This window comes from Pseudopipra pipra, chromosome 14 (genome assembly GCF_036250125.1).
Source record: "Pseudopipra pipra isolate bDixPip1 chromosome 14, bDixPip1.hap1, whole genome shotgun sequence".
Lineage (NCBI taxonomy): Eukaryota > Metazoa > Chordata > Aves > Passeriformes > Pipridae > Pseudopipra > Pseudopipra pipra.
Genome location: NC_087562.1, coordinates 9,588,814 through 9,612,584, shown reverse-complemented (window position 1 = coordinate 9,612,584; position 23,771 = coordinate 9,588,814). Strand labels below are relative to the sequence as shown.

Sequence of the window (23,771 nt, the reverse complement as noted above, 5' to 3'; positions counted from 1 at the left end):
GGAGACCTAGAGATCTGAAGAAGTGGAAGGTATAATTCTTACATGAGTTATTGCAGAGCATGAAATAATTGCAAAGGAGTTCAGATTAAAACAGCTGCATGAGTAGCTCTTAAAAAAAAACAAACAACAAAACCAAAACAAACACCCCCTCACCCTAAAAAGTAGTTGCATTACAGGTAATTATACACATCCTTTCCAATCAAAACTCAGTAGATATTGTAACGATGTTACAGAACCCAGTCCATGAAAGAACAGCTTCCCTGTACAGCTGAGTGGTTCGGGTGACACGCCAGAGGGAGGGGACACCATTCAGAGGGACCTGGAGCAGCTCAAGAAATGGGCCCATGTGAACCTCATGAAGTCCAACAAGTGCAAGGTGCTGCAGCTGGGCCAGGGCAACCCCCAGGATCAGTACAGGCAGGGACTGAAGGGAATGAGCAACCCTGAGAAGACTTTGGGGTACTGAAGGATGAAAAACTGGACATGAGCTGGCAGAGTACACTCACAGGTCAGAAAACCAATTGCATCCTGGGCTGCATCGAAAAAAGCATGGCCAGCAGGGTAAGGGAGGGGATTCTGTCCCTCTCCTCTGCTCTGGTGAGACTGAAGCACAGCTTGGGGCTCCTCAGCACAGGAAAGACACGGTCCTATTGGAGCAGGTCCAGAGCAGGTCACAAAAACTACCGAGGGCTGGAACGACTCTCCTATGAAGACAAGCTGAGAGAGCTGAGGTTGCCCAGAGAAGGCTCTGGAGAGACCTCATTGCAGCTTTTCAGTACTTAAAAGAGGGCTATAAGAAAGATGGGGCAGACATTTTCATGGTTTTAAACTATGAGGGTAGACTCTGACAAGATTTAAGGAAGAATTTTTTTTTATGAGGATGATAAGAAAATTGAACAGAGTGCCCAGGGACGTTCTAAATGCACCCTCCCTGGAAACATTCAAGGTCAGATTGAACAAGGCTCTGAGCACCCTGTTCTAGTGGAAGGTGTGCCTGCTTACTGCAGAGGGAAGTTGGACCTTTGGAGGTCCCTAACTATCCAAACCAAACCACTCTTATGATTCTACTTCATTGAGACAGACAGCTAGAATTAGAAATGCTGCATGCACAATATTCAAGATCAGTTCCTCCAGTTTATTGAGCACTGTTGCCAAAGCACGTACCCAGTACAGCAAAAGTGAAGAGGCTTAGTCAGAAACCAAAATCTTCTCTTCAAAGTTACACAGCTACTTCTACTTACAGGCAAAGAAGCAAACCTGTGGATCACCCAGGAGAGGAGGGTGGAAAAACCACCTCATTGAACCAATTGCACAGTACTGAAGTTCATGCCTTGATATTAAAGGATACCACTGGCATGGAAAAGTAGCATCAAACTGACCTTCCTAAGCCAGCAAGGAAACACTAAATACAGTTTACATTCCTAACAGAAGTTTTACTTCATTTTCACACTACGTGGTGCATAAAAATTTAATTTTTAAAATGTTTCCAGTTACAGTGGGAATTTATCACTTTCCAAAATTAAATTCATACTAACTCAAAGTTCCATGAAGGCATATTATGCCTAGAATTATGTTTGGCTCTGCAGTCATTCACAAGTGTTGGCAGAAAGACTCCAAAATGTGAAGGTAGGAGCCTGTGAAATGTTCACACTACTCTATTATTGAGGCTTGTCACAGTAACTGTGCTCCATGTGCTGACTGCATCAGAAAATGCTCTGTTGGTCTCAGTAAGCCTTTCATTATTCACAATAGCACTGCACTGTATAGCACTGCTTTAGTAAATATTCCATCACTGCTTCTGTCCTGAATTCCTTCTAACCCCCTTTCCAGGCATTAATGTTTACTCGTAACAGAATTTTTGATTCAGAATAAAGAAAAGTGATTTCATCTGTCATTTTTTTTAATTACCTTTTATTACTGGAAAGTGTTGTTTCCTTTAAGCTGAAACTTCAGAGTTTTTCTAGTTATCAAGTAATATTTTTTCTTAGTTGTTAACACATCACTTAAAACTGGTAGATAAAGGTAATTACAGGTTAGCAAATAGATATATCTAAAAGCAAGGAAAGATGTTATAATCGAGGTGACTTTTGTATTAGCCTTCATAATCCTCTTAGACCACCACATAACTATTCTCTTTAACATCTCTGTATTTATTAGTTTAGATTAAGGAGCCCAGATATGCAAGTAATTCTAGAGAATGCAAGGATAAACATTCTACAGCAGTAACTTTACTTTTCCTCTGCAGATGCACTTCAAATGGCAATAAAACATCAAGGTTTCTTTTCAAAATGCACAGATGAAATGTATCCCTTTAGAAAGTACAATCACTCCTGTAAAATTATTAAAAGCATTTGGGTCCCATATGATCTTCACTTGCTGTTAACTCTTTAAGATTGGGAAGGCATTTAAATTAATACACTGAATAGAAAACAAAGAAATACCTTGTTACTACTACACAGCAACACTTCTGTATCACCTATCTTTAAATTGAAATGTCACCTCTGATATAACTAGACTAGTACTGGATGAATTTAGTATTCAGTAAATATTTAGTATTCAGACCATTTAGATGGTCTTTTCTCAAAAATTATCTTGCCTCTACCTGCAAATCATTGCTGCAACCTGCTTATGGCATTATCAGATACTATGAGAGAAAGAACTCCAACACCTTTCTTTCCTCCTTACCAACAGAATTCTCCTGCCCTCAGCAGCACAGCCTGAGCTCTTCCTTTCCTATAGTGCTTACTGGATTTATTGCAAAGCTCATTTAATTTCTAGTGAAAGGCTACACCTTGCTTTGGACTCGTGGTTTGTTTTTCTACAAATACAGCTATTTAATAGTCTCCGATTTACTCTGAATGTACTGAGATAGTAAGCCTTCCAGCCTGTTTAAGGTGAGCAGTGGAAGCACACTGTGAAAATCAAAATCTTGCTTTTTCAAAGTTAGTGGGATGATAGCATCCTGTCTCATGGAACTGCAGCCTCCAGGTCAAACAGATTTGTTACTCCTACCCTTGGACAAAAACATGTTCTATGTTCTGGTTTTGACTTCCTTAAAGATGAGCAGGGAGTCTGCCCTGCCGCCTTACTGTGATTGAGAACAGAATGATGTCTCCAACAGTGAGGCTGTTAAAGACATCCCACTCAATGATTACAGTTTCTTTGTTCTGGCAATCAGAGACCACTGGTCCCCATACTAGTTTGGGAAAGGCAAGGACCTATCTGGGTAGTACAATGCTCTGTAGAGCATTTGACACATCCCATGGGAGCCTTGGCACCCTCCTATGCTCTGTTTCTCCCACTATGAATTGTTTTAATGTCGTCCTTAACCATGACCTGTGGGCACTTCATTCCTGCTATTTCACTCCCCCCAACTCTGCTCCCCTGTGGCAGAGTCTGCATTCTGCTGTCCTCCCTGTGCCCTGCCTATCTCTGTTTCTCAGGGTGTCAGCTATCCTAGCACAAAGGAGTGATACAAGCTTGGAACACATAAACTGGTACTTTTCAAGAGCAATTCTTCCAAAGATCTGCTGGCAATGATCAAAGTTTAGTTTGCTACCTCTTACAAAAGCAGAGACTGTGTCCTCTCCTATCTCTGCATCTTTCCCTTCTGATTTTTAGACCAGTTTCACAGTACTGCTAACAGCATTTCTTGACATTTTGGAATTAAACAGATGCAGCATTTAAATACTTATTTTCCATCACAGAAATGCCATCCAGTTGAGTATAAGATCCTCCACAGGCTTAGCCTTTTAAATGCTGTTTTGTTTTAGCTCCTTTCCTCTCTTTGTATATTCACTGACATGCTCTAGCTTAAATATGTCCTCGACTCCACTCAAAACATGAGGTTAATATCAGTATTCAGCACCTCGAAAACTGCTTTTAAATCTGACAAGTAATAGAAAAATGGCAGCCTACAGTTCACAAGTATCTTACAAAGGCACAGAAAAATCTTACCAGCAACAATCCTAACAGCCAGGCTCAAATTTTAGAAAAGAGTTATAAGAATTTAAATCATATAACTGCTCATCTGAAAACCAGTCTGATGCCAAGACTACAGAACGAGTCTTACACAACCCATTTTAATATTGCAGCTGAATAGGAAATGGGAACATTCCAGTCTGGTCAGCAGGTTCACTAAGACATTGTTGATTAACAAAGGGAGACCAGGTATGGTAAGTTAATAGTTTGTGCAAGATTTCAGGAAATGACATACGTAAATTTCAGGAACCTGGAAATTTACTGGTAGTTCTTTAGGTACACTACAGGACTGCCTTTGCAACACTGTTTGCTCAACTACAGTAACTGCTACCATTTGTCTTCAGCAGTTCACCCTGTGGCCCATGTGCAATGGCATCTGGCCCTTTTTTATCCTCTGATGAATCATGCAAGTCACCCAATCTCCATAATCCCTTGCCCTCTACAAACATACAATGACTCCCCCCTCACCAGTACAACTGGTCTTTCTGCATGTTAGTGCTGTATTTGAGGATAGGCTTATACACAAAGAATTCAAGTTTTTTGTTATTTCTTCAACAAGTAAGAGAGAACTATACTTATCTGACAAGTCAATGTAATCATGAAGTAAAAGGATTTGCTGAAATCAATTCTCAGAGTGTAATGTGATGTATACTGTTTGGTCCCATATCTAGCTCAGTAGGTTGACAGCAAAGGCTGTTTGGAGAACTGCTGTGCCCGTTTTTCAAATCCAAAACTGTAATATACCGAAGAGCAGAAAACTCAAATCACTGAAGAATTCCTGTGTTCTAAATTATCCACTTCGTTCATCTTGCCATTGCCTTGTCCAAATATTTTATGATTTGTGGTTTACAAGAGAAAAAATACAAAGGGGGAGTGTGCTCAGTAGCAGTTACACAGTCCTGAACTTGCTCATAGAAGGCAATAACTGGGACAGAAAGTTTAGGGAGGGTTATCCATCCACTGCTTCCCCCACAACTGCTCACAGTGTTGACAGTTTTGCCGTGCAGATGTTAGTTGGTAATGAAGCATGATGACAAGAGACTGCAAGACACATGCCAGAGACTACTTTCAGTCCCCCCAAAGCATCTCCACCTTTGCCAGGCTATTAATGAACACTTGCCAGGGAACAGTGACATAAATGGCTAAGGCATTTCTGCTTTTAATTAACCGTGTCCCACAGGGGGACAAGGGGGATGCACAGTGCTTGAAACACTGAAAAGTAGGTAAATGTTTGCCTGTAGTTCCACAGGATTGACAGGTTTGAATCACGTAATTCAGGACATTTCTTTCTTTCCTATGGAAGCAAAGCAGTTGGAGGGGTATCTGTCTGAAATTAAGAGAGATGCATGGGATATCATAAGAGGTATTATTTGACACAGACTCCTCCCCAGCACTCTTTTACTTCTGCTGTGGCTGTAGCTGTGGCTATATTTAGTAAATAGCACTATATATGATTGATTCCCAGAGAAAATGGCGCTTTAACTGAACTAGTATTTCCAGTTAGAAGCAATGGGGCTGGGGGACATGGAAAATTCTTCCAGGCACCAGACAAGGAGAGCCAAGAGTTATAAAAATATTACTTACTATACATTAGTGTTGTCCCAGCAACAGAAAAACAACCATAACATTACGAGGAGTGGAAGAAAAAAGCAGCGCTAAAATTTCACAGTGACGGCCTTTCTTCCACAGCTCTGCTTCAATTTCAGGTGACGTTACTTTCACTGCAACAATTATGGCAGATTGATCATATCCTCATATAACAGAGGGCAGCACATCCCTGCTTCCTTTCTTTTGGAGGCATATTGTTTCATGCAGCTCAGAACTTCAAGTCAGCAATGATCGTTTTCTGCATTTAAATAAAAAGGGCACGTCAACACAACGAAAATAAAGACCTCTATAAATTTCTTTTCTTTTCACTCCTGTCTCTTTACAGCACATCAACTGAGGACATCTTTTCCTGGACCTTGAACTGCAGAGGTATCTGCTGTGGACCAGAGCTTATTGCTGGATTTACATAGCCACATGGATTCTCATGTGAAGTGCAAGTATTCTTTGGCATTCTTGACCCAACCCAGCAGGGCTTGGCTACGCAGCACTTTCCAGGCTTCTTGATAATTTAATGCAGCTTCCTTGTAGTCCCAGTAGGTTTTTAGAGTCTTCATCCTGACAGAAAATGCACAAAAATGAAAACAATTCTATGATCCTATTGAATATGATGTCACAGAATGAAAAAAGCAATCAAACTTCTAAGAACATGATGATACCCTATGAGCTCTTTCATGCTACTAGGTGAAATTCTCTTCTAGAGAGACTTGAAGAGGCCCAGGCTCTGAAGCCAGACATTGTCAGCAGTCTTACAAAAGGCAGCAAAGCAACTCTTCTACCATGCTTCGTACACACTATCCAGCAATAGAAGTGTCTGACTGTGTGACCACAGGTTACAGAAAATTTCCATGATAGCAAAAAATGCTGAAGCAAAGCTGAAAAGGTGGCTAGAGGTGCTTTGAATTGGGTAGAAGTAGCCTTAGCTTGCTAGAAGAACAGATATGCTTGCTGGTTGGAAGGGAAAGGGACGGAACAAACAGGACAGTTCTTTTCCAACACAAAACTGATGAAGAAGAGTGAGACAAAGGAGAAAATAATTTTTTTTCTTTCCCTAAAGCAAAAGAGACTCAGTGATTTTGGTGTTCTGTTTCTCTTCCTCAAGTAGCACCTATTCCCCACAGTCTCAGCAGAACTATTGGTCACTCTGCTGAGTACATTATGCCATTGATTTTCAAAAGAGAGAAATTCAGGCCTAGAGTATCTGACAACAAGTGCCTCTAAGACAATCTCATCAAGACTTTTTTCCTTTCCTTGCATTCCTTTCTCAGCTTCTTTCATCTCCCTTTGCCAAAAAGTCTGTCAGCCACATGTGGTATGCAATGTTTTAACACATTAAACCCAATACGAAGGAAAGACGACAGGCAACATGACCTTCACCAAGAAAGAGGAAGAGCCAAACTACTACAGGAACCCTAATCTAAAAAGTCTGAGAACCACTGCACTAAATTCTAGAACAGGCTTTAATCCTCAAAGGCAATAATGATCACCCATTACCCCCAAAACTGCAGACCATCAGAAGCTGTGTTTCAGGCATTCATCATTCTGCTATGAATTTATTTCTAGAACGCTGTGACATGCATAGAAAGCCATATTATCTATCCTGCAGACCTCATGTTCTGAATATGAGAGAGTGGTGAACCTGTCTATGCCCTTGCTGAACACAGGAGATGTCTTCCCCCTTAACAAACCTGCCCTGCACTCTCATCCCAGCTAATTCATTCTGCTTTACCTCTTTCACATTAATCATATTCCGTGAAACTAACTTTGAGCTCCTCTGCAAAGTTCCATGGAAGGGCCCCCTGCAACTCTCCCCCACCTGGGCAGTGGAACAGTCACAGAACCCCATAATCTGTAGTGGATCATAGTATAGGAGCATCATTGAACAGGCAAAAGACCAGCAACTATTTGCATAAGCAGCATTCAGGAAACAACCTGGTCCAAGAAGGATCAAAGTCAACCCTCCACAATTGGCTCCAAAACCCTGGCATAGGCAAGCTGCTTCTCTCCCAGGTAACATGTGCCTCAAACACAGTACAAACCACCTGCACCTTCACCTTCATTTCATCGATTTTTCATTTCTTCCTTGCTAAATGTTGCTCTTTTTCCCTGAATCTGATGTCAAATTAGCAGCTCTGACTCATACCTATCAGTCTGACCCAATTTAACTAAAACACATGGGATTTTTCTAACCTACATTATTCCAACAGACTTTTGTTTGGAAACTCTTACAGCAGACAGTAAAAAGATAGCTAGAACAAAAGCAGGATAGACAGGAGCAGGATTCTCACCACACTGTAGCAACTACTAGAGCACATGTGACCACAGCCTCTTGGGGTCTCATTCTCCAAGCAGACAACATCAGTACAGTGATTTAAAAGTGCATGCAACAGAAATTAAAAAAGTATTTTAAACAGTTTCCTCAAAGAGCTGACAAAATCAACAGATTTAGTTAATTCATGCTTGATTTGTGCATTAAGCTTCTAAGAAATTTTCAACACATATACAGGAAAAATGCCTTAAAATTCTACGTACATTGTATCTGCATAAAAACCTTAGGTGATTTCACTGTATCTCAGATGTAGTTAAGGCTCTGAGCATTAGTAATGAAGAACCTGTGACCTTTTTTTGGCAGAAGCAAACACTAGTTTGCTGCCCCAGGCAAAGTTAAACACAGTCACAGGATCTCCACCCTATCCAAGTCTGTCTGACGTACGTTTCTTGCATGTTTCCCTTTACTATTTCAATCTTGCCCCTACACTACTGTGCAAGAGAGAGACAGGGATTCTGATAGCTTGTGCCAGAGACATGAGAAGTGGTCCACAGACTTCACTCTGAAAAGTAACACAAAAGAGCCTTACAAAAATCACCATTATGCTTGAAAACATTCACATGCTCAGCTACATGCAAAGCTGAGCAGGAATGGGCTCATTAAAAAGGCAGCCTGCAAAGAAAAGCAATACACTGCAACAATACCTCCTTCTCAGGTAACAAACCCTACCTTTAACTCCATATTCAGCTTCAAACATTTATGTTTAACCCATAATGTACTTGCAAGATTACAGACACATTGCACGTGAAAAATACGTACAAGGAATCAATCAAAATATTACTCATACAAAAATTACCAATCGCTGAATGATGCTAAAAATCTTAGCTAAGCTACACTAATACAAACACCTAACCTTGCCTTCTAGGAGAGCCAGCAAAGTTCTGGCCCCAGTAGGCTCTCTACCTGTTCCAATTTAACAGTGCCCACACTCATTCTCTGGATAGAAGCAAAGAATGAAAGAGAAAGGAAGACAAAAGAAGCAGGAGAAGCAGCTTTAGATACACAAAAGAAGAAAACAAAACATAAGAATCAGTATAAAGCTTTAACTTCCCTGGTTCTTAGGCTAACAGTGGACAACAGTTAAGTTGGAAGGAAGGGTTAAGTGAAGAATGATCCTTGTCCTAATACACCCTACAACTACAAAACAAGCTATTCAGCAAATTTGAAATTATTACAGAATGAGTTTCCCCCAATGGAACAGAAAAGATGGGAGGCAAGAGACCAAAAAGTAGACTAGAAGAGGCAGGGGAGGAACTTTGGGTCAAAGTGCGAAAAGGAAACTGGGTGGCAGCAGCATTAGAGCCAACCATTCGTGGGAAGAGATAACAGGATACCTTTGAATGAAAAGAAAATACAAAACTGGGTAACAGTTAAATACACAGAAGTTTAGAGGATGCAATTTGAGATTGTGGGATTTCTTATCTGAAGTTCATTCAAACTCAGACTCCAAGGAAGAAAGAAAACCAAAAATATGTCAGAATATTGTGCAGAAAAGGAAAGGGAAGATGAAGGAAACAGCAACACTAAGACACTATTTTTATTTTGCTTTTTAAGTGAAGAGGAAGAAAAACAAAGACTACAAAAGTGAATCAGCTGCACAAGCTGACTGGTGAGCTAGCACCTCTACTGTATAAATAGAGTTTATGCAGCCTAAAACCAGTGTCACATCTGTGAATCAGCTGGACTTTGTCAGGAGAAGCCCAGACAGAAAAACAGTAGAGGACAAAAAAGTCAAAGGAAATGGCAGAGCCACTGGAGTCTAGAAAAGCCCTGAGGTGAAGTGACTTTATGTAAGCAGCACATAATCAGAACAATGAGTCACCTACCCAACAATGCACCAGTTCACAACCTGTTTTGAGGAAATTATGATGGCTAAACAAGTGAGGACAAACTCCTACCCAAAAGAGAATAATAATATTATATTTTATAATAATAATAATTTTATATTTTAAACTGATTTACAAAGAAAGTGTATCTCTACTTTAGAATGAGTTGAAAGCATCTCATGCTGACATCAGAACTTTGAAATAGTTATGAGACACTTCTACAGAATCTTTAATTCAACAAAACTCAAAAGCAAGCAAGATCTACTAATTAAAGATCCAAGGTGCACTTACTTTGGCTAATTTCACTGCATCTACTGTCTTGGTACCATGAAAGGCTGAAAGGGCCTATCTCCCCTGCTTCCAGCCACACACCTCCTACTTCCTGTTTTAACTTTCCATGAGCCAATTCAGCTCATTAGTCCAAGAGAAAACACAGAAAACAAGAAAATTGTTTTCATCCACATTAGCTAGTTGAACTGACTCACTATGAGATTGGAGAAGTGCTTCTGATACAAGGGAGAAAACAGGAATCTACAGCCAGTAGCAGCAGAGACTGCTGGGGGACCATCCCTATCACCAACTACAAGCAGTTAAATTAGCTCAAGAGTTCATGTAACTGCATCCTAGAGCTGGTGAAATTATACCTGGAAATAAGTCTAAAATAAAATAAACCTTCTATGGCAATGGATTTGGAACCTTCTACCTCTCTCAGAATCTCTAAGCCAGAGAGAGAAGTTTTCTGTGCATGTGAAACTATGCCTTACTTTATGGCAGCTATTGGGGCTGGAATACCAACCAATAATGCACATAATGCTAAGGCAGACTGGATGATTACTGCAAGTAATTAACTCTAGTTTGATAAACCAAACTTGTTTCTAATAATGTAAAGGAAAATTCCAAGTATGGCCTCCTCACACAAAAGCTTCCTTCTGTTCTTTCCAGAAAGTCTCCATCTATGTAACATACGCATTGCATAAAGAGCCATACACACTATCCCACCTTACTAGCTCCTACTCCACCACACACTGAGAAAAGATTTTAGCCTAGACTTAAAAAAAAAAAGGTTTTACTGAAACTCTTCCTTTTTGTGAAACAAAGAAATGGCATTTGATAGCATTACTAAACACCAACTAGATATCAATAACTCCCCAATTTTTGGATGCGGGGTTTGAACACCACCAAGGGCAGGCAGCTGATCTAGTAGCCATGTTTTCAAAAAAAGATACTATTGCCTCATCTTGTATCTCTTTTCACATTTTTCAAGTATCAGATTTTAACAATGAACTTATCTGAAGGGAGATTCATGAGCAGATTCTAGTATCATCACAGTATTCTTTGGTTTCATTAAGAAAAACTCACTCTTCTAAATGCAATAATAATGCCTTTACCGGAGAGTGTCTGGTAGATCCTCTTGTGAAATACTTGTCACCAGCTTTTGGAATTTATGGAAGAGCTCCACTTTACAGATCTTGGATCTAATATATAAAAAAAAATAAATTAGAAATTCTAATAGAAAAAAGAAATCAGAAGTTTACTTCCCCGTGAAGAGCAGAGATCAATGTCTGCCCCTCCATGTCCCCTCGTGAGGAAGTTGTAACTGTGATGAGGTCTCCCCTCAGTCTCCTCCAGGCTGAACAAATCAAGTCACCTCAGCCGCTCCTCATAAGGCTTCCCCCTCAGACCATTCATTATCTTGATGGCTCCTTCTCTGGACACTAATAGCTTTATATTCTTCTTATGTTCTGGTGCCCAAAACTGCACACGATACTCAAGGTGAGGCTGCCCCAGTGCTGAGCAGAGCGAGACAATCCTCTCCCTCGCCGGGCCAGCAATGCTTTGCCTGATGCCCCCCAGGACAGGCCTGGCCCTCCTGGCTGCCAGGGCACTGCTGACTCATGTCCAACTTGCCACTGACCAGGACCCCCAGGTCCTTTTCCGCAGCACTGCTCTCCAGCCTCCATTCCCCAGCCTGTACGTACATCCAGGGTTGCCCCATCCCAGATGCAGAAACCAGGACTTTTCTTTTTCAAACTTCGTAAGGGTTGGTAATTGCTCAGCCCTCTAATTTCTCGAGGTGTCTGCAGGGCCTCTCTTCCTTCCAGGGAGTCGACAGCTCCTCCCAGTTTAGTATCTTCAGAAGCAAACTTACTTATTGTACCTTCAAGTCCCGTGTCCAAGTCGCTTATGAAGATGTTGAAAAGCACTGACCCTAAAAGAGAGCCCTGCTGAACCCCACTGGTGACCAGGTCATGCAAAGACACTAAAATATAATCTTCGACTTAATCTGTCAAAGGTTCGTACTGTAGTCTTTGGTGGTGTAGTTAATTAAGCATTAACAAAAGTACATACCAGACATTTACCTACAAATTCCTTTTAGTCAGTCAGCTTTATCTTCCTTGATATCTAGTGTTATCTAGCATATTGATTCCTCGAGAGAAAAAAAAGTGTAGAAATACTTATCACGTTTATTATTAACCAGCACCACACTTAATAAGGCTGTAAATTTCTTATTTTCATTATAAAAGTTTTTGTGACTGTTTATCATGAAAGTGTAAATAGTTGTTCCTTGACATTGCTTTTAATCCTGATTTCCTAAGGAAATGAGACGTTTGTAATCACAGTCTTGTAGACTCTAATAACTTTTGAATGTTTTAGTGAATTTTGAGCACATATTGAGAGAAGGATCTCTCAACACTAATTAAGTTCTTACACTTCTGTGCTAACTGGCAGCTAGCAGATGGCTCTCAAGTTTTTGAGCTGATACATACATGCTATGTAACAAATTTAGGCCTACTGAGAAAAAAGGAGTTGGTTGGTTTGTTTGATCTTTCACACATCTTCTGGAATACATTATACACCACATATTGAAAGCTACTATTCTACAGTGCACACAAAACCTGTCTCAAAAGACACACTAATTCACCCAGGTCATGCATGTTAGCAATACCCCAGACACCAACACTGGTCACAAACCACAAAGTTCCCCTTCTTTACACAGAAAATTTGAAAATACTAGGATATACCAGTATGAACTTGAGTCAAGTCAGGCCTAACCTCAAGAAGCTCAGAATGTGCAACTTGCAGGTATGTGAACAAATTCTCCAAAAGAATTGTCTAGGCTCCACTTATTATGCTATTCACTACTCAGGATTATTGTCATTCTCCCAGAAAGTGTGGGAAAAATGAACGATATGACTACTGATAAACTGGTAGTAGAAGTAGCCAACAACTAATACACAAACCCTAACTCTCAAGCTGAATTTCCACAGACCACTGATGATTTTGGTCACCTCACCTAAACTGAAGATAACATCGAGATGGAGAAATTTGTCTGCAGGTGTTACAAGTAATTGTTCTCAACCACAAGAAAAATACGCAACTGGCTTTTTTAAACATTAATTGTTGATAAAAGATTATGAGATGTTTTAAAGAGCACAGTGCCAAGACCACAGTTGGAAAGGTTACATGTTTCATGTCAGGAATGTGCTGCAAGCATTTCAATACATTTTCAAACTTTAAGGCAGAAAGTCATGCTTCAAAGCAACACTTCTAACAATCATACACCCAGTTCAGTTGGCTTGACTCTTAAAGAAAAAGAAATCTGCAAAAAGAGAACCTGCAATGTACACAATTCCTTCATAGTCATCAAACCAAAAAAATATAAAGCAAAAATTGTTAACTTCACCAGTAAATATCCTTCTCATAAAAATTTATCATAGTCACCCGCCTTTATCCACAACGCTCTCAACAATGACAAAGAAATAGGATAAACTTGTTAACTCTCATTTAACTTTTTTATTGCAACTCCCCTCTCTCCCTTACACAGTGACTCTCCCCTTTCTCCTGCTCCCTCCCTTCTCTCCTTTTCCCCATTCCCTAGACTTCCTTCTGCTCTGACAAAGCCCTACACATCACATGAGCTGACAGAGGCATGTATGGTAACAAATAAAACGTGTGTCTGGATATTACAATATTCTCACACCTGCTCTGATGGCTCCCAATCCCCTTCTTTGTTGTTCCCTGGCGGAAGCCATTTGAGGTGACATCCAGAGGTTCCTCAGGGACTGCACTCCAACTGATGGCTGTAGAAGAAAGGATTATGAACAAGGGAGATGCTCTTATCACAAAAGCAGAACCTAGCAGTTCCTATGTGTTCACGTGCTGCTTCCCAAAGTAACTCAAACTAGAAAGAGGACCATGGTTCTCTAGGGCCGGAATTCCAGTACCTAAAAGAACAGGTAAACTCGGTTTAATAAAAAAAAAAAATTAAAATACATATACACACACACACACACAGAGCTTTCATCTTAATTAGATCCTTTAAGAATGCATGCTTCTAAATATCTGGCCTCCAGCTTTGTAATTCTCCCTTTCTTAGGGGGATTCCACTTTCTTTTGTACATCCTGTCCAGATAAAACATGAAGAAATTCCCAAGTCAGATGGCTTATTTTCACATCAGGTAGTGAAACGGTCCCCTAAGCTACTTGCACCAGTCATTCTGTGTTTTCCTTAGTAATTTATTGTTTGCTATTATTTTATGGTGTAAATAGTTCTATGTTTGATAACTGATGTACATCAAGTATCTGTAGACTTTACTTGAAAAATATTATTAGCTAGTAGTCAAAAACAGTTTGCTGAAAGAAGTAGCATATGCCAACAACCTTATCCTTTGCCCCAATTCTGGGAACTTTGTCATCATTTGAGACTGTAAACTTCTTAATGCTGAAACTCTGCATAGGACACCTTATGATTTATAAGTAACCAGCAAAGCATCGGCAGCATTGGCAGAACCTGGCGTGTCCCATCTGCCCCTGCACAGCAGGTCCTTTAACTTCTACTGCCGTAAGACAACTTCTGTTCCCTAAATTATCCCATTTCTCTGTGTTCCTAACAGGCAAAACAGCTGCATGTTCATTAACTCTAAAGACCATCTTGCCATCCAAGACTCTCAAAGACTGGTTATGATTCAGCTGCAACTGTCACACTCAACTAAGTGTCAATTGTACCTGCACTGTGATTTAAGTACAATTCTGTATGGCTCTACTAAATTACAATCTTATTTAGTATGAAATAACATTAGATACATACAACTGGTATTAAACCCTCCACATGTAGAGTATCTAAAAATCACCTGGTCAGAGGACATCAGATTCTGACAAGCAAATACAAAGTCACTTAAAAATGAGAACACTTTCTATTCTTTCACTTCTTCCTAATTATCTCGAACTTCAAAATACTAAACAGAACATGTTTTTCTTTTTTTAAAAATACCAGCTGAAATGTTCCTATTGAGCATATTTCAATGCTGAGGGTAACAGTCCAGAATTTAGAGTTTATTCTGATTTTCAATCCTTCAAGAAAAGAATCAAGCCAGCATAATTCACATGTGCAAAAAAACCCTGAAAAAGTATCATTCATTTTCATTTAACAAAATTACTTGAAAAGTGTACAGAAAGACAGACATACACTGAATTTAGTCACAGTTTGTTTCAGATCTTTTTTGATATGTGAATTGGCAGTATTTTTCAATGATGAATTTTGTTTCCTATCTCACAAAATCGAAATAGTTTCCCTCCTGGCACTTGTAAATAACTCCAATTTAATGAATCTGAATTCCATTAAGGAACCCTTTGTTTCCATTCTATTTTATCATCAGCTCTATTGTAATAGAAAAACTTCCAGTTCTGCTTCAGACAGCAGAAGGCAGGCATGTCCAAGTTTAAGGAAACTGCTTAACCACACACAGAGTGGCAGCTCTATTTTTTTTTCCAAAATGAGACCATGTTGCTAAATCACAACGAGACTTGCATATTCATTCATCACCATGACAAAAAATGCCATGTCCAAAATCTCTATCAATTAAACCTTTACACTATACTACTCTGTATTCTTTCTTCGTTCAGATTTCTGGAGCAATTACAAGCATAACTCAGCATGGCAATTCGTCTTTTCATTACCAAGGAGAATGCAAAACTAACTGAAACAAGAAGTCTTTTGATATTTTTGTTTTCTTCTTGCCCTCTGAACTTTTGTTTTCCCTAGTTATTTTCTGTCTGTGTTGAGATTATAAATTCTTAATGTCATCAACCAAGTGTTTATTCAGTCCAAAAACTCCCTACAGGAAACTAGAGGTTGAGCTGCATAATATTAATTATTAACAATTAAGTTATGACGTGAAATTAATTTCCTGCTGTTCATACTTTGCCTCTAGCACTGGCACTGAATGATGTTCCAAACAATCCAAACCACTTCACTTCTATTTGGACTTCTGCACTCAGTTATGCAATTGGCCCAAGTTAACTCACCTGCACTACAAGGAACAAGTTTTGTTTTGCTGTTAGATTGAACTTCCTGAACTGCCTCACGACTGTGTTCGAATCGAAGATCCGACTGCAGCAGCTTAACCTCCTGGGCCAGAAAACCATCTGGTAAAGATGAGATGTGCTTACACCTAAAGTAAAGGCAGAAAAATGCAAATGATTTTCAGTCTGTTCTTCCCAAACAAGCCCATTTTGTATAATTTTCCTTCATTATCCAAAATATGTTGCTTTTACACGAAAAACTGAATTCAACATGAGTTACAAAGGAAAGACAACGAGGTTTGGAGGCATTTTTCCCTTAAAAAATATTTGTTAAAAAAAAACCCAAACAAAACCACATTAGTTTATTAAGACCTTGACCATCCTAGAAAAACTACAATGAACTGATTTTTTAAAAGGTCTAGTTAAAAGCCAGTATGCAGGATAAAAACTGCAATATACTTCTGCAATCACAAAGAAAAATAATGATCATGAAGTACTTATATTATGTCAACCACATTACATTAGCAATTTTTAATGAACCTAACGGTTCATAATCAAAGCCTAAACAGATACAAAATATACTTGCAGTTCTATTGCAGTGTAATTGCATCTTCGTTACCTTACATTACTATTGCATACTGAATGAGATTAGGATATGACAAAAAAATATTTACACAGAGCAGGAACAAATTAAGACTGAGGTTCATACTGTCAGATGCAATAGTCTGAAAAAGTGCCTGACTTTGCAACCTAAGAATAATGAGGCTAGGCAAGTTCTTGTCACGTGTTACAGAGCAAGGAAAGGATTATACAGAGAGCTCCACTGGGTAGATAGTTCAGAGTTTCCCCATTAACACACTATGACCTCTCTTACAATCATCCTTGAAGGATGCAGGGCTATGGAGAAAAGGAGTTACTAAACAAAGTTAAACCTTTCATATGAACTGGTCTAGTAACTGCCTCTGAAAGAGAATGGTTCAGCTCCAAGGCTTCTTTCTTGTTCTCCTTTCCCTCTACTCTGTCCAGATCCATTTACTCTTCTCTACTACTTGCAGATTCCTTTGTTGCACACATTTAGCCTCCCAAGTAAGAAAAACATCCACTTCCTATCCTTTCATTGCTGAGATAGTTTTCATCAGCTCAAGGATCTGAGGGGAAAGCAAGCCAGAGCACAACAGATGACTTTCCTCATTTAGCAGCACCGCACTTCATCTCCCACATAAATTTCCCTGAGGTGACAGGTTGTGCTAGGAGAGCTCTACTCCTCACAGCAGGGACAAAGATGAAATCTTGGATGTAATTCAGATTAAAGCAGCAGACAAATTTTTACCACCATGGAAATGTATATAAGCTTTCCCTTTCCAGTGTAACACAACTCTGTCTTCTTCCTGTGGACCAATGCAAGCTGTCACATGCTAGTCCTGAACCACTTCAGTAAATCAGAGAACACTTGAGGTGGGAAGAGACCTCTTGTAGGTCATCTGGTCCAACTGCCCTTGCTCCAGTAGAGCCACCTACAGCCAGTTGCTCAGGACAGTGTCCAGATGGCTTTTGAGTAACTGCAAGATGGGAGACTCCACAACCTCTCTGGGCAACATCTGCCAGGGCTCCATCACACTCAGAAAGGATATCAGAAAGGATTTCCTGATATTCCAAGGGAACCTTCTGTGCTTCAGTTTGTGCCCATTGCCTCTTGTCCTGTCATTGACACCACCGAAAACAGCCTAGTTCCATTTTCTCTGCACTCTCCCTTTAGGTATGTATACAAATTGGTAAGATCCCCACAAGCCTTCTCTTTTCCAGGCTGAACAATCCCAGCTTTCTCAGCCTCTCCTCATATAAGAGGTGTTCAAAATCCCTTATGCATCTTTGAGGCCCCTTGCTGGACTCCCTCCAGTATGCCCATGTCTCTCTTGTACTGAGAAGCCCAGAACCAGACAAAGCCTTCCAGGTGTGGCCTCACCAGTGCCAGTACAGGGGAAGGATCATCTCCCTGGACCTGCTGCATTACTTTGCCTAATGTGGCTCAGGTCTCCATTAGTCTTTGCTGCCAGAGCACACTGCTGGCTCATTTTCAACTTTGGGTCTAGCTGGACCCCCCCAATCCTTTTCTGTGAAGCTTCTTTCCAGCTGGGCAACCCCCAGCATGTATTGGTGCAGGACTTTGCACTCTCCCTTGCTGACCTTCATGAGGTTCCTACCTTCCTCCAGCCTGTTGAGGTCCCTCTGGACAGCAGCACAATGCCCTGGCATATCAGCCACTCCTCTCCATTTTGAGTCTTCAGCAAACTTGCTGGGCATATGCTCTGCACCATCATCCAGATGATTAATGAAGACATTGAACAGGACTGGATCTAGTATTGACCCCAGGGTACATGGCTACTTACACCTTCAACTACACCTTGCCCAGTGATCACTGCTCTCTGGCTCTCAGTCTGAATGGCTCTGGGCCCAGCCACTCAGACAGTTTTCAATCCACATGTCTGCTCATCCAGCTCGTACTTTACAGATTCTCTATTAGGACCTTACAAGACGCAGTGTCAAAAGCTTACTGAAGTTCTGATATTTGTGTGACACACATTTTCTTTCCAAGCTCACTGTCTCCACACACACCATCTGATTTCCAAAGGAGAGCACTTACCTTTCAATAATTGCTCTCCGCATGGCTTCCTGGCTATATGGACACTTCCCCACTATAATTGCTGACAGATACACTGGATACTGCAGGAAATGCATGAGAAGAGCTCCTTGACACCCTAACACATTCCAGCGAGCCAGTTTATCACTGCAGGACATGGAGCATGTTCTGTCTCCACGACCTGGCTTCACTCGTAATAATCCCACACAGTGGTACCCCAGCCCAGGTGTTCGGGCATCATCCAGCTCTCCAGGCACACATTTGGCTCCAGTTCTATGAACATCTACTACCTTTGGTCTCACTAAGCCAGTCTCCTTATGAGCTGTTTGCATCTCTGCAGAACAGTCACAGCACTTTTGATTTGTGTCATCTTCTCGTTTTACAGATTCTTGCTGAGCAGGCAGGTCTTTGCTGATTGTGGAAAAACAACCATCATCTTCAGTCTTCATTCTCTTGACTGCACGATTACTTGCCATATTCTCTGCTTTCCTTTTATCTTCTGGACACAAATGATCATGGTTACTTCTACACTCTGCTGATTGTCCAGCTGCATCACCTGCAGTCACTGGCTTAGAAAGCTGGTTCTCTGGTTCGCTGATTGGAATAATAGAAGCATCTCCACCTAGAACCAAAAAAAAAACATAAAGTTGGCCAAAAACACATTTCATGACTGGAACACATCACACCAGTAATATCACAACTACTATTAGCTTTCAGAGAGTTGCACTCAGCAAAATTTAACTACGAGAATGTGTTTTTAAGACAACATTGTCCTGTGCAATGATGAATCAGATTTCACTGAAATTTGAGCCAATATATGCTCAACTTCAAGTTTTGCATTCTACGTAAGAAACAATCAAAAGAGCAAAAGTTAAAACAAAACCTATAAAGCAAAAGGTAACAAAGGCATTTGACAGGCTACAAGCAGTGCTGAAGACTCGCAGGAAAACCAGTCTGATCTAACTAAACAACATGAACCTCAAAAGAGTAATTAAAGAATAATCTGTCAAATAAGGGTGAAAACTTTAATCTGTATCACTGAAACAAGCTCAAAACCAGAATTCTGAAGCTCAGCTCAAAGCAAGCAAAGCAAGTCTGACAGGCCTGGTGACAAAAAGAGCATTTTCCATGACAGAAGTTGCAGGGGTTTTGTGTTTGTTTTTTTGGTTTTCTGTTTCACTGGGTTGAGGGGGGTATTGTTTGCTTGGTTGGTTTTAGTAACTGTGGTAAATGTCAGTGTTTTCTATTAAAATTTTAATCCAAGGAGAATGTTTAAAGCAAAGCAACCACACAATATGACAGGGCCTTTGGCAAGTATCTTGGTTTCTGGAAAAGAAAATACTAGCTATTATTCTTTAAAGTGAAGCATTCAACTATATAACGAGCAGTATATCAGATTTACTGAGCTCTCATGAATCACATCCAGCGAGATAAAATGCCAAATCTATCTGTAGAGGATCAGTCAAGTGCATCTTCGGGCACATACTTGTAACATGAATTACTGCCTCACCCTCACTTCAGACCAAAGAGAAACCAAAGAAAGGCAAGGGGCAGAAAATATTTTAAAAGTGGGAGCAATGTAATTGGTTCACTCCAGCATACTCACATGGGGTATGACTGGAGAAGAAAACAAATATGATATTTGGTTTAAGCTTCCATTTTCCAGTTTCAGTTCCCGGACTAAAGATACTACACTGCTGATGGGAAGCTGCCAGACACATCTGATGGAGAAGGTACCTGTTAGGCAGAAAGTTTTCATGAAACATTTACTGCATTTTTGATGCATGGGAAAACAACAAAACTTAGATGCCCTCTAGTGCCTGTTGTTTCCTGATGCAGTCTATGAGGAGCCAATCAATTGTGCTTCTACAGATAGACGGGATCCAACATACTCCATAAATGAAAACACATAATTGGAATTTCAATAACAGACCTCAAAGGGTTGTATTCAGTGGAGTTAACTATCTCCTCAAATTGTGTATATAAGGCCCTCTCCTCCCACTATGTGTGTTTTTACCAGCACTGGAACTCATCTGACTCTGTAAGACTCAGTTTGGTGGCATCAAATCGCAAGAAATGTACTAATTTCTGCAGAATTACTATTCTCCTGGCTCAGTTCCTTGAACCAGCTTATCCCATGTAAACAAGAGGACTGGTATGTGGGAAACAGCAAAACTTCTGCCCTTGACCAGTAGTCATCAGACCTGCATTGATGTCACATGAAATCAGAACCTAATTCTTCATAAAGAGGCTCTACAAGAACACAGACGAAACAAGTTTTTGTGAAAGGACCTTAACACCACCTAAAAGTGTAAAAATTAGGCTAAAATCCCACTAACAGTGGGAAAGATTGTTGCCTCCAGAGAAGTAATGCAGTGTTTCATTACACTCTCCTATCTGAAGGGGCAAAATATGGCTATTTCAGCAACAGATCAAAACCATTTGTATTTCAAGCCCTTCAAGTGGCATTGAGTAACAGCACATGAACTCACCTCTGGAAGCTCCTCTTGGCCACAACTTCAGCATGACTGTCATTCAAAATGTCTCCTAAAGCAACAACCAAGTGAGAATACAAATCATGACTGAAAAGTAGACAAACAAAGCAAAGAGAATTTCACATAGGACAGTTCTCCAGATTTATTAGCATTTGAGGGTTTAACACCGGTATTAGGTTATTGTAAGATATTTAAACTACCAATCACTACAAAAGGAGACTACACAAATGAAGGATAAAAATGGACATGCAGAGCAAGGAAAGCCCTGCAATAAATAGTGAAAAACGGTAGTTGTGTGAAGTCATGTATCTAACCCATACGCTTTTGGTACAAACACTTAAAACTATCTCATTGCAGAATATGCAGTAAGGGAGAAAAAGCCTGTTATTGTCTTCCTGATGTCACCCCAAACTCAGCAGTGGCAGACTGTCAGGTAACCAATGCGCAATTATTTTGCTTATGTTTTGCTCTGCTTTTAGCTATGATGTCTTTGAGCATGCAGACTCCGGACCTAACCTACACATTTCTACATATAAAAAGTTCGTTCACCCTTAAGGCAGCAAGTGCAGCAAACTTTCAGGGCAGCCATTCTGGCTGCTGAAGCTCCTCTCTCCTTGATAAGGGGTGGTCTGACTTACAGTTCTGGCTTCAATTCAGAATAAGTCTGAGCAGAATGCTTTGTACATTTTTATTGATTCTATGATACCAGCAAGAGAGAAGATAACATAGGTAGTCTGTTCTCGAATTTTACACCATACTTACCATTTTTTCTCATTTTGTTTTGGCCAATACATTTTGTTCCAGTTCCCATAGCAACAACTTCCTTAGATACTGAAAAAGAAACGTTAACTGAACAAACTATCACCAACTATTGCCAGAAGTCTTGCTCTTACACAGTTATTCTGGTAAAACAACACACAGAACATTGTGTAGAAGGGAATGGACAGGGAGACAGGCCATGTAACCTTACAGAAAGCAGACAGATCCAGAACTGAACACAGGAGGCAGAGGCACCAGTGTGAGAAAAGTCTATGATGGCAAAGTAGGAACGCCAATAGAGGCTTGATGTGCCAGGCAGCACAAGTGGACACTGGCAGAGCATTCCCCAAACACATAAGAAATAAACACTGGATACAATCTGCCTGACGACACTGAAGTGCCAGTAAGAGAAAGGAATATATACACAAATGCAAAATGCAGTAAGACAGTCTGTTAAAGGAGAGCAAACTGAGATCTTCCCAGGATTCTTTCAAATAGTAGCTAAACATCTTTGCAAGTGTTTATATTAGGAATTCAGGTCCTGCCTGGACCTTCACCACTTACTGAATAGCCAAATGCAGGCTTTCATCTTCTTAGTTAGTCTGGGAAGAACAGCGTTTCACTATAACCATCTCTTTCCAGACAGAAATTGTAAAAGCTTTTACAATTACAAAGAGTAAAGAATTTGGGTGGAGACAGAAATGGGACAGGAAGGGGTGTATGCTTTTCTTAAAAGTCATCTTGGGGGCGGGGGGGGGGGGAAAGCGCATCAAGGACTGCCACCTCCTCTCCCCATTCCCCACCTCCCAACCCTATCCCAACTCATTCTTACCCTGGAGGTTCCCCGGACTAGCAAAAACCTCCGTTTGGGCTGCAGACTCCACTTTGACAACAGCTGCCAGTGAAGTCCATTCCCTGTTTGGATCTGGCTTCCCCTGCCTGGGGAGTCTCGTCCTATAATGCAGGTAGCACAGCCCAGCGATTTCATCAGCTGACCACATGGCTCCCGGTGCAGGTGCAGGCTCCGAACGGGGCCGGATCCCCTCACAGCCCGCGAACACCCACCCGCACCCTCCCCACGAGGACACGGGCGGGGGACCGGCCGCGGGGGGCGCCGCGCACGCGCAGCCGCGGCCCGAGAGCGGCTCCTGCGCACGCGCACGGGGGCGAAACAAAGATTGACCCCAAGGCCGGAATTTTGTCAGTGTCGAGCAGGCGTCCTTTATTGACAGTACTGGGGCGCACCGCGGATAAACGCGCCCTTAAGTGCTCCGACAACATCACAAAAGCAAAAACCTCTTTTCACAAGTCATTACACATTCATGTTAAATCCCGCCTAGTCCGCGCCCACGCTATATTTATCGCTGTAATTATTTCACGGTCTCTGCTCCCATCTAGCGTCCTTTTATCTAATTACATTTACAGTCTCTTAGAAACGCATCTTTTTAGTCCATAAATAATTCCGTTGTACTGCTTATATCTTTTCGCTTCAAATGACTTGTTTCACAGCCTTTCAAATGACTTCAACGCTGGAAGTTGACTGGTTACTTGTCAGTTCGAAGATATATGCTATCTATTTGCAAAAGTTATGTTCCTTTCCCAGTTCCTATTATCTAAAAGTTAGAAAATTCTCAGCAAGTTAAGCAAAATCAAAGGTTCTTGTACATATACTTTAGCCTAACATAATTCTATGTTAGTTCTTTATTAAATGTTTTCTATTAAAGTGTTAGTAGAAAAATTAAAATCTTTAAAAAACTTATACTAATAAATTCAAGCTTAATTTGGAATATAAAAGATTTAGCAGATAGTGTTTAACAGTTCCCTTTCAGTTGTCT

General features: G+C 40.6%; 1 protein-coding gene across 5 annotated transcripts; it reads right to left on the bottom strand.

The window, feature by feature from the left end:
- Window positions 1-1,114: 1,114 nt before the first annotated feature.
- ADAT1 (adenosine deaminase tRNA specific 1) lies at window positions 1,115-23,068 on the bottom strand. Of its 5 annotated transcripts, none has more exons than XM_064670498.1 (9): window positions 22,769-23,068; window positions 21,940-22,008; window positions 21,175-21,229; window positions 20,289-20,419; window positions 18,686-19,304; window positions 16,048-16,193; window positions 13,724-13,823; window positions 11,130-11,216; window positions 1,115-6,144 (listed from the first exon to the last, which is right to left on the bottom strand). In XM_064670498.1, the coding sequence occupies exons 1-9, from the start codon at window positions 22,935-22,937 to the stop codon at window positions 6,012-6,014; spliced, it is 1,509 nt and encodes a 502-aa protein (XP_064526568.1). In that variant the 5' UTR covers window positions 22,938-23,068; the 3' UTR covers window positions 1,115-6,011. The 5 variants fall into 5 exon arrangements, 4 of the variants coding, with proteins under 4 accessions (XP_064526568.1, XP_064526569.1, XP_064526570.1 ...); XR_010434185.1 differs by having other exon boundaries at window positions 6,092-6,144; window positions 11,130-11,950; window positions 22,769-23,048; XM_064670500.1 differs by lacking the exon at window positions 1,115-6,144 and adding an exon at window positions 11,891-11,950 and having other exon boundaries at window positions 22,769-23,048.
- Window positions 23,069-23,771: the final 703 nt, after the last annotated feature.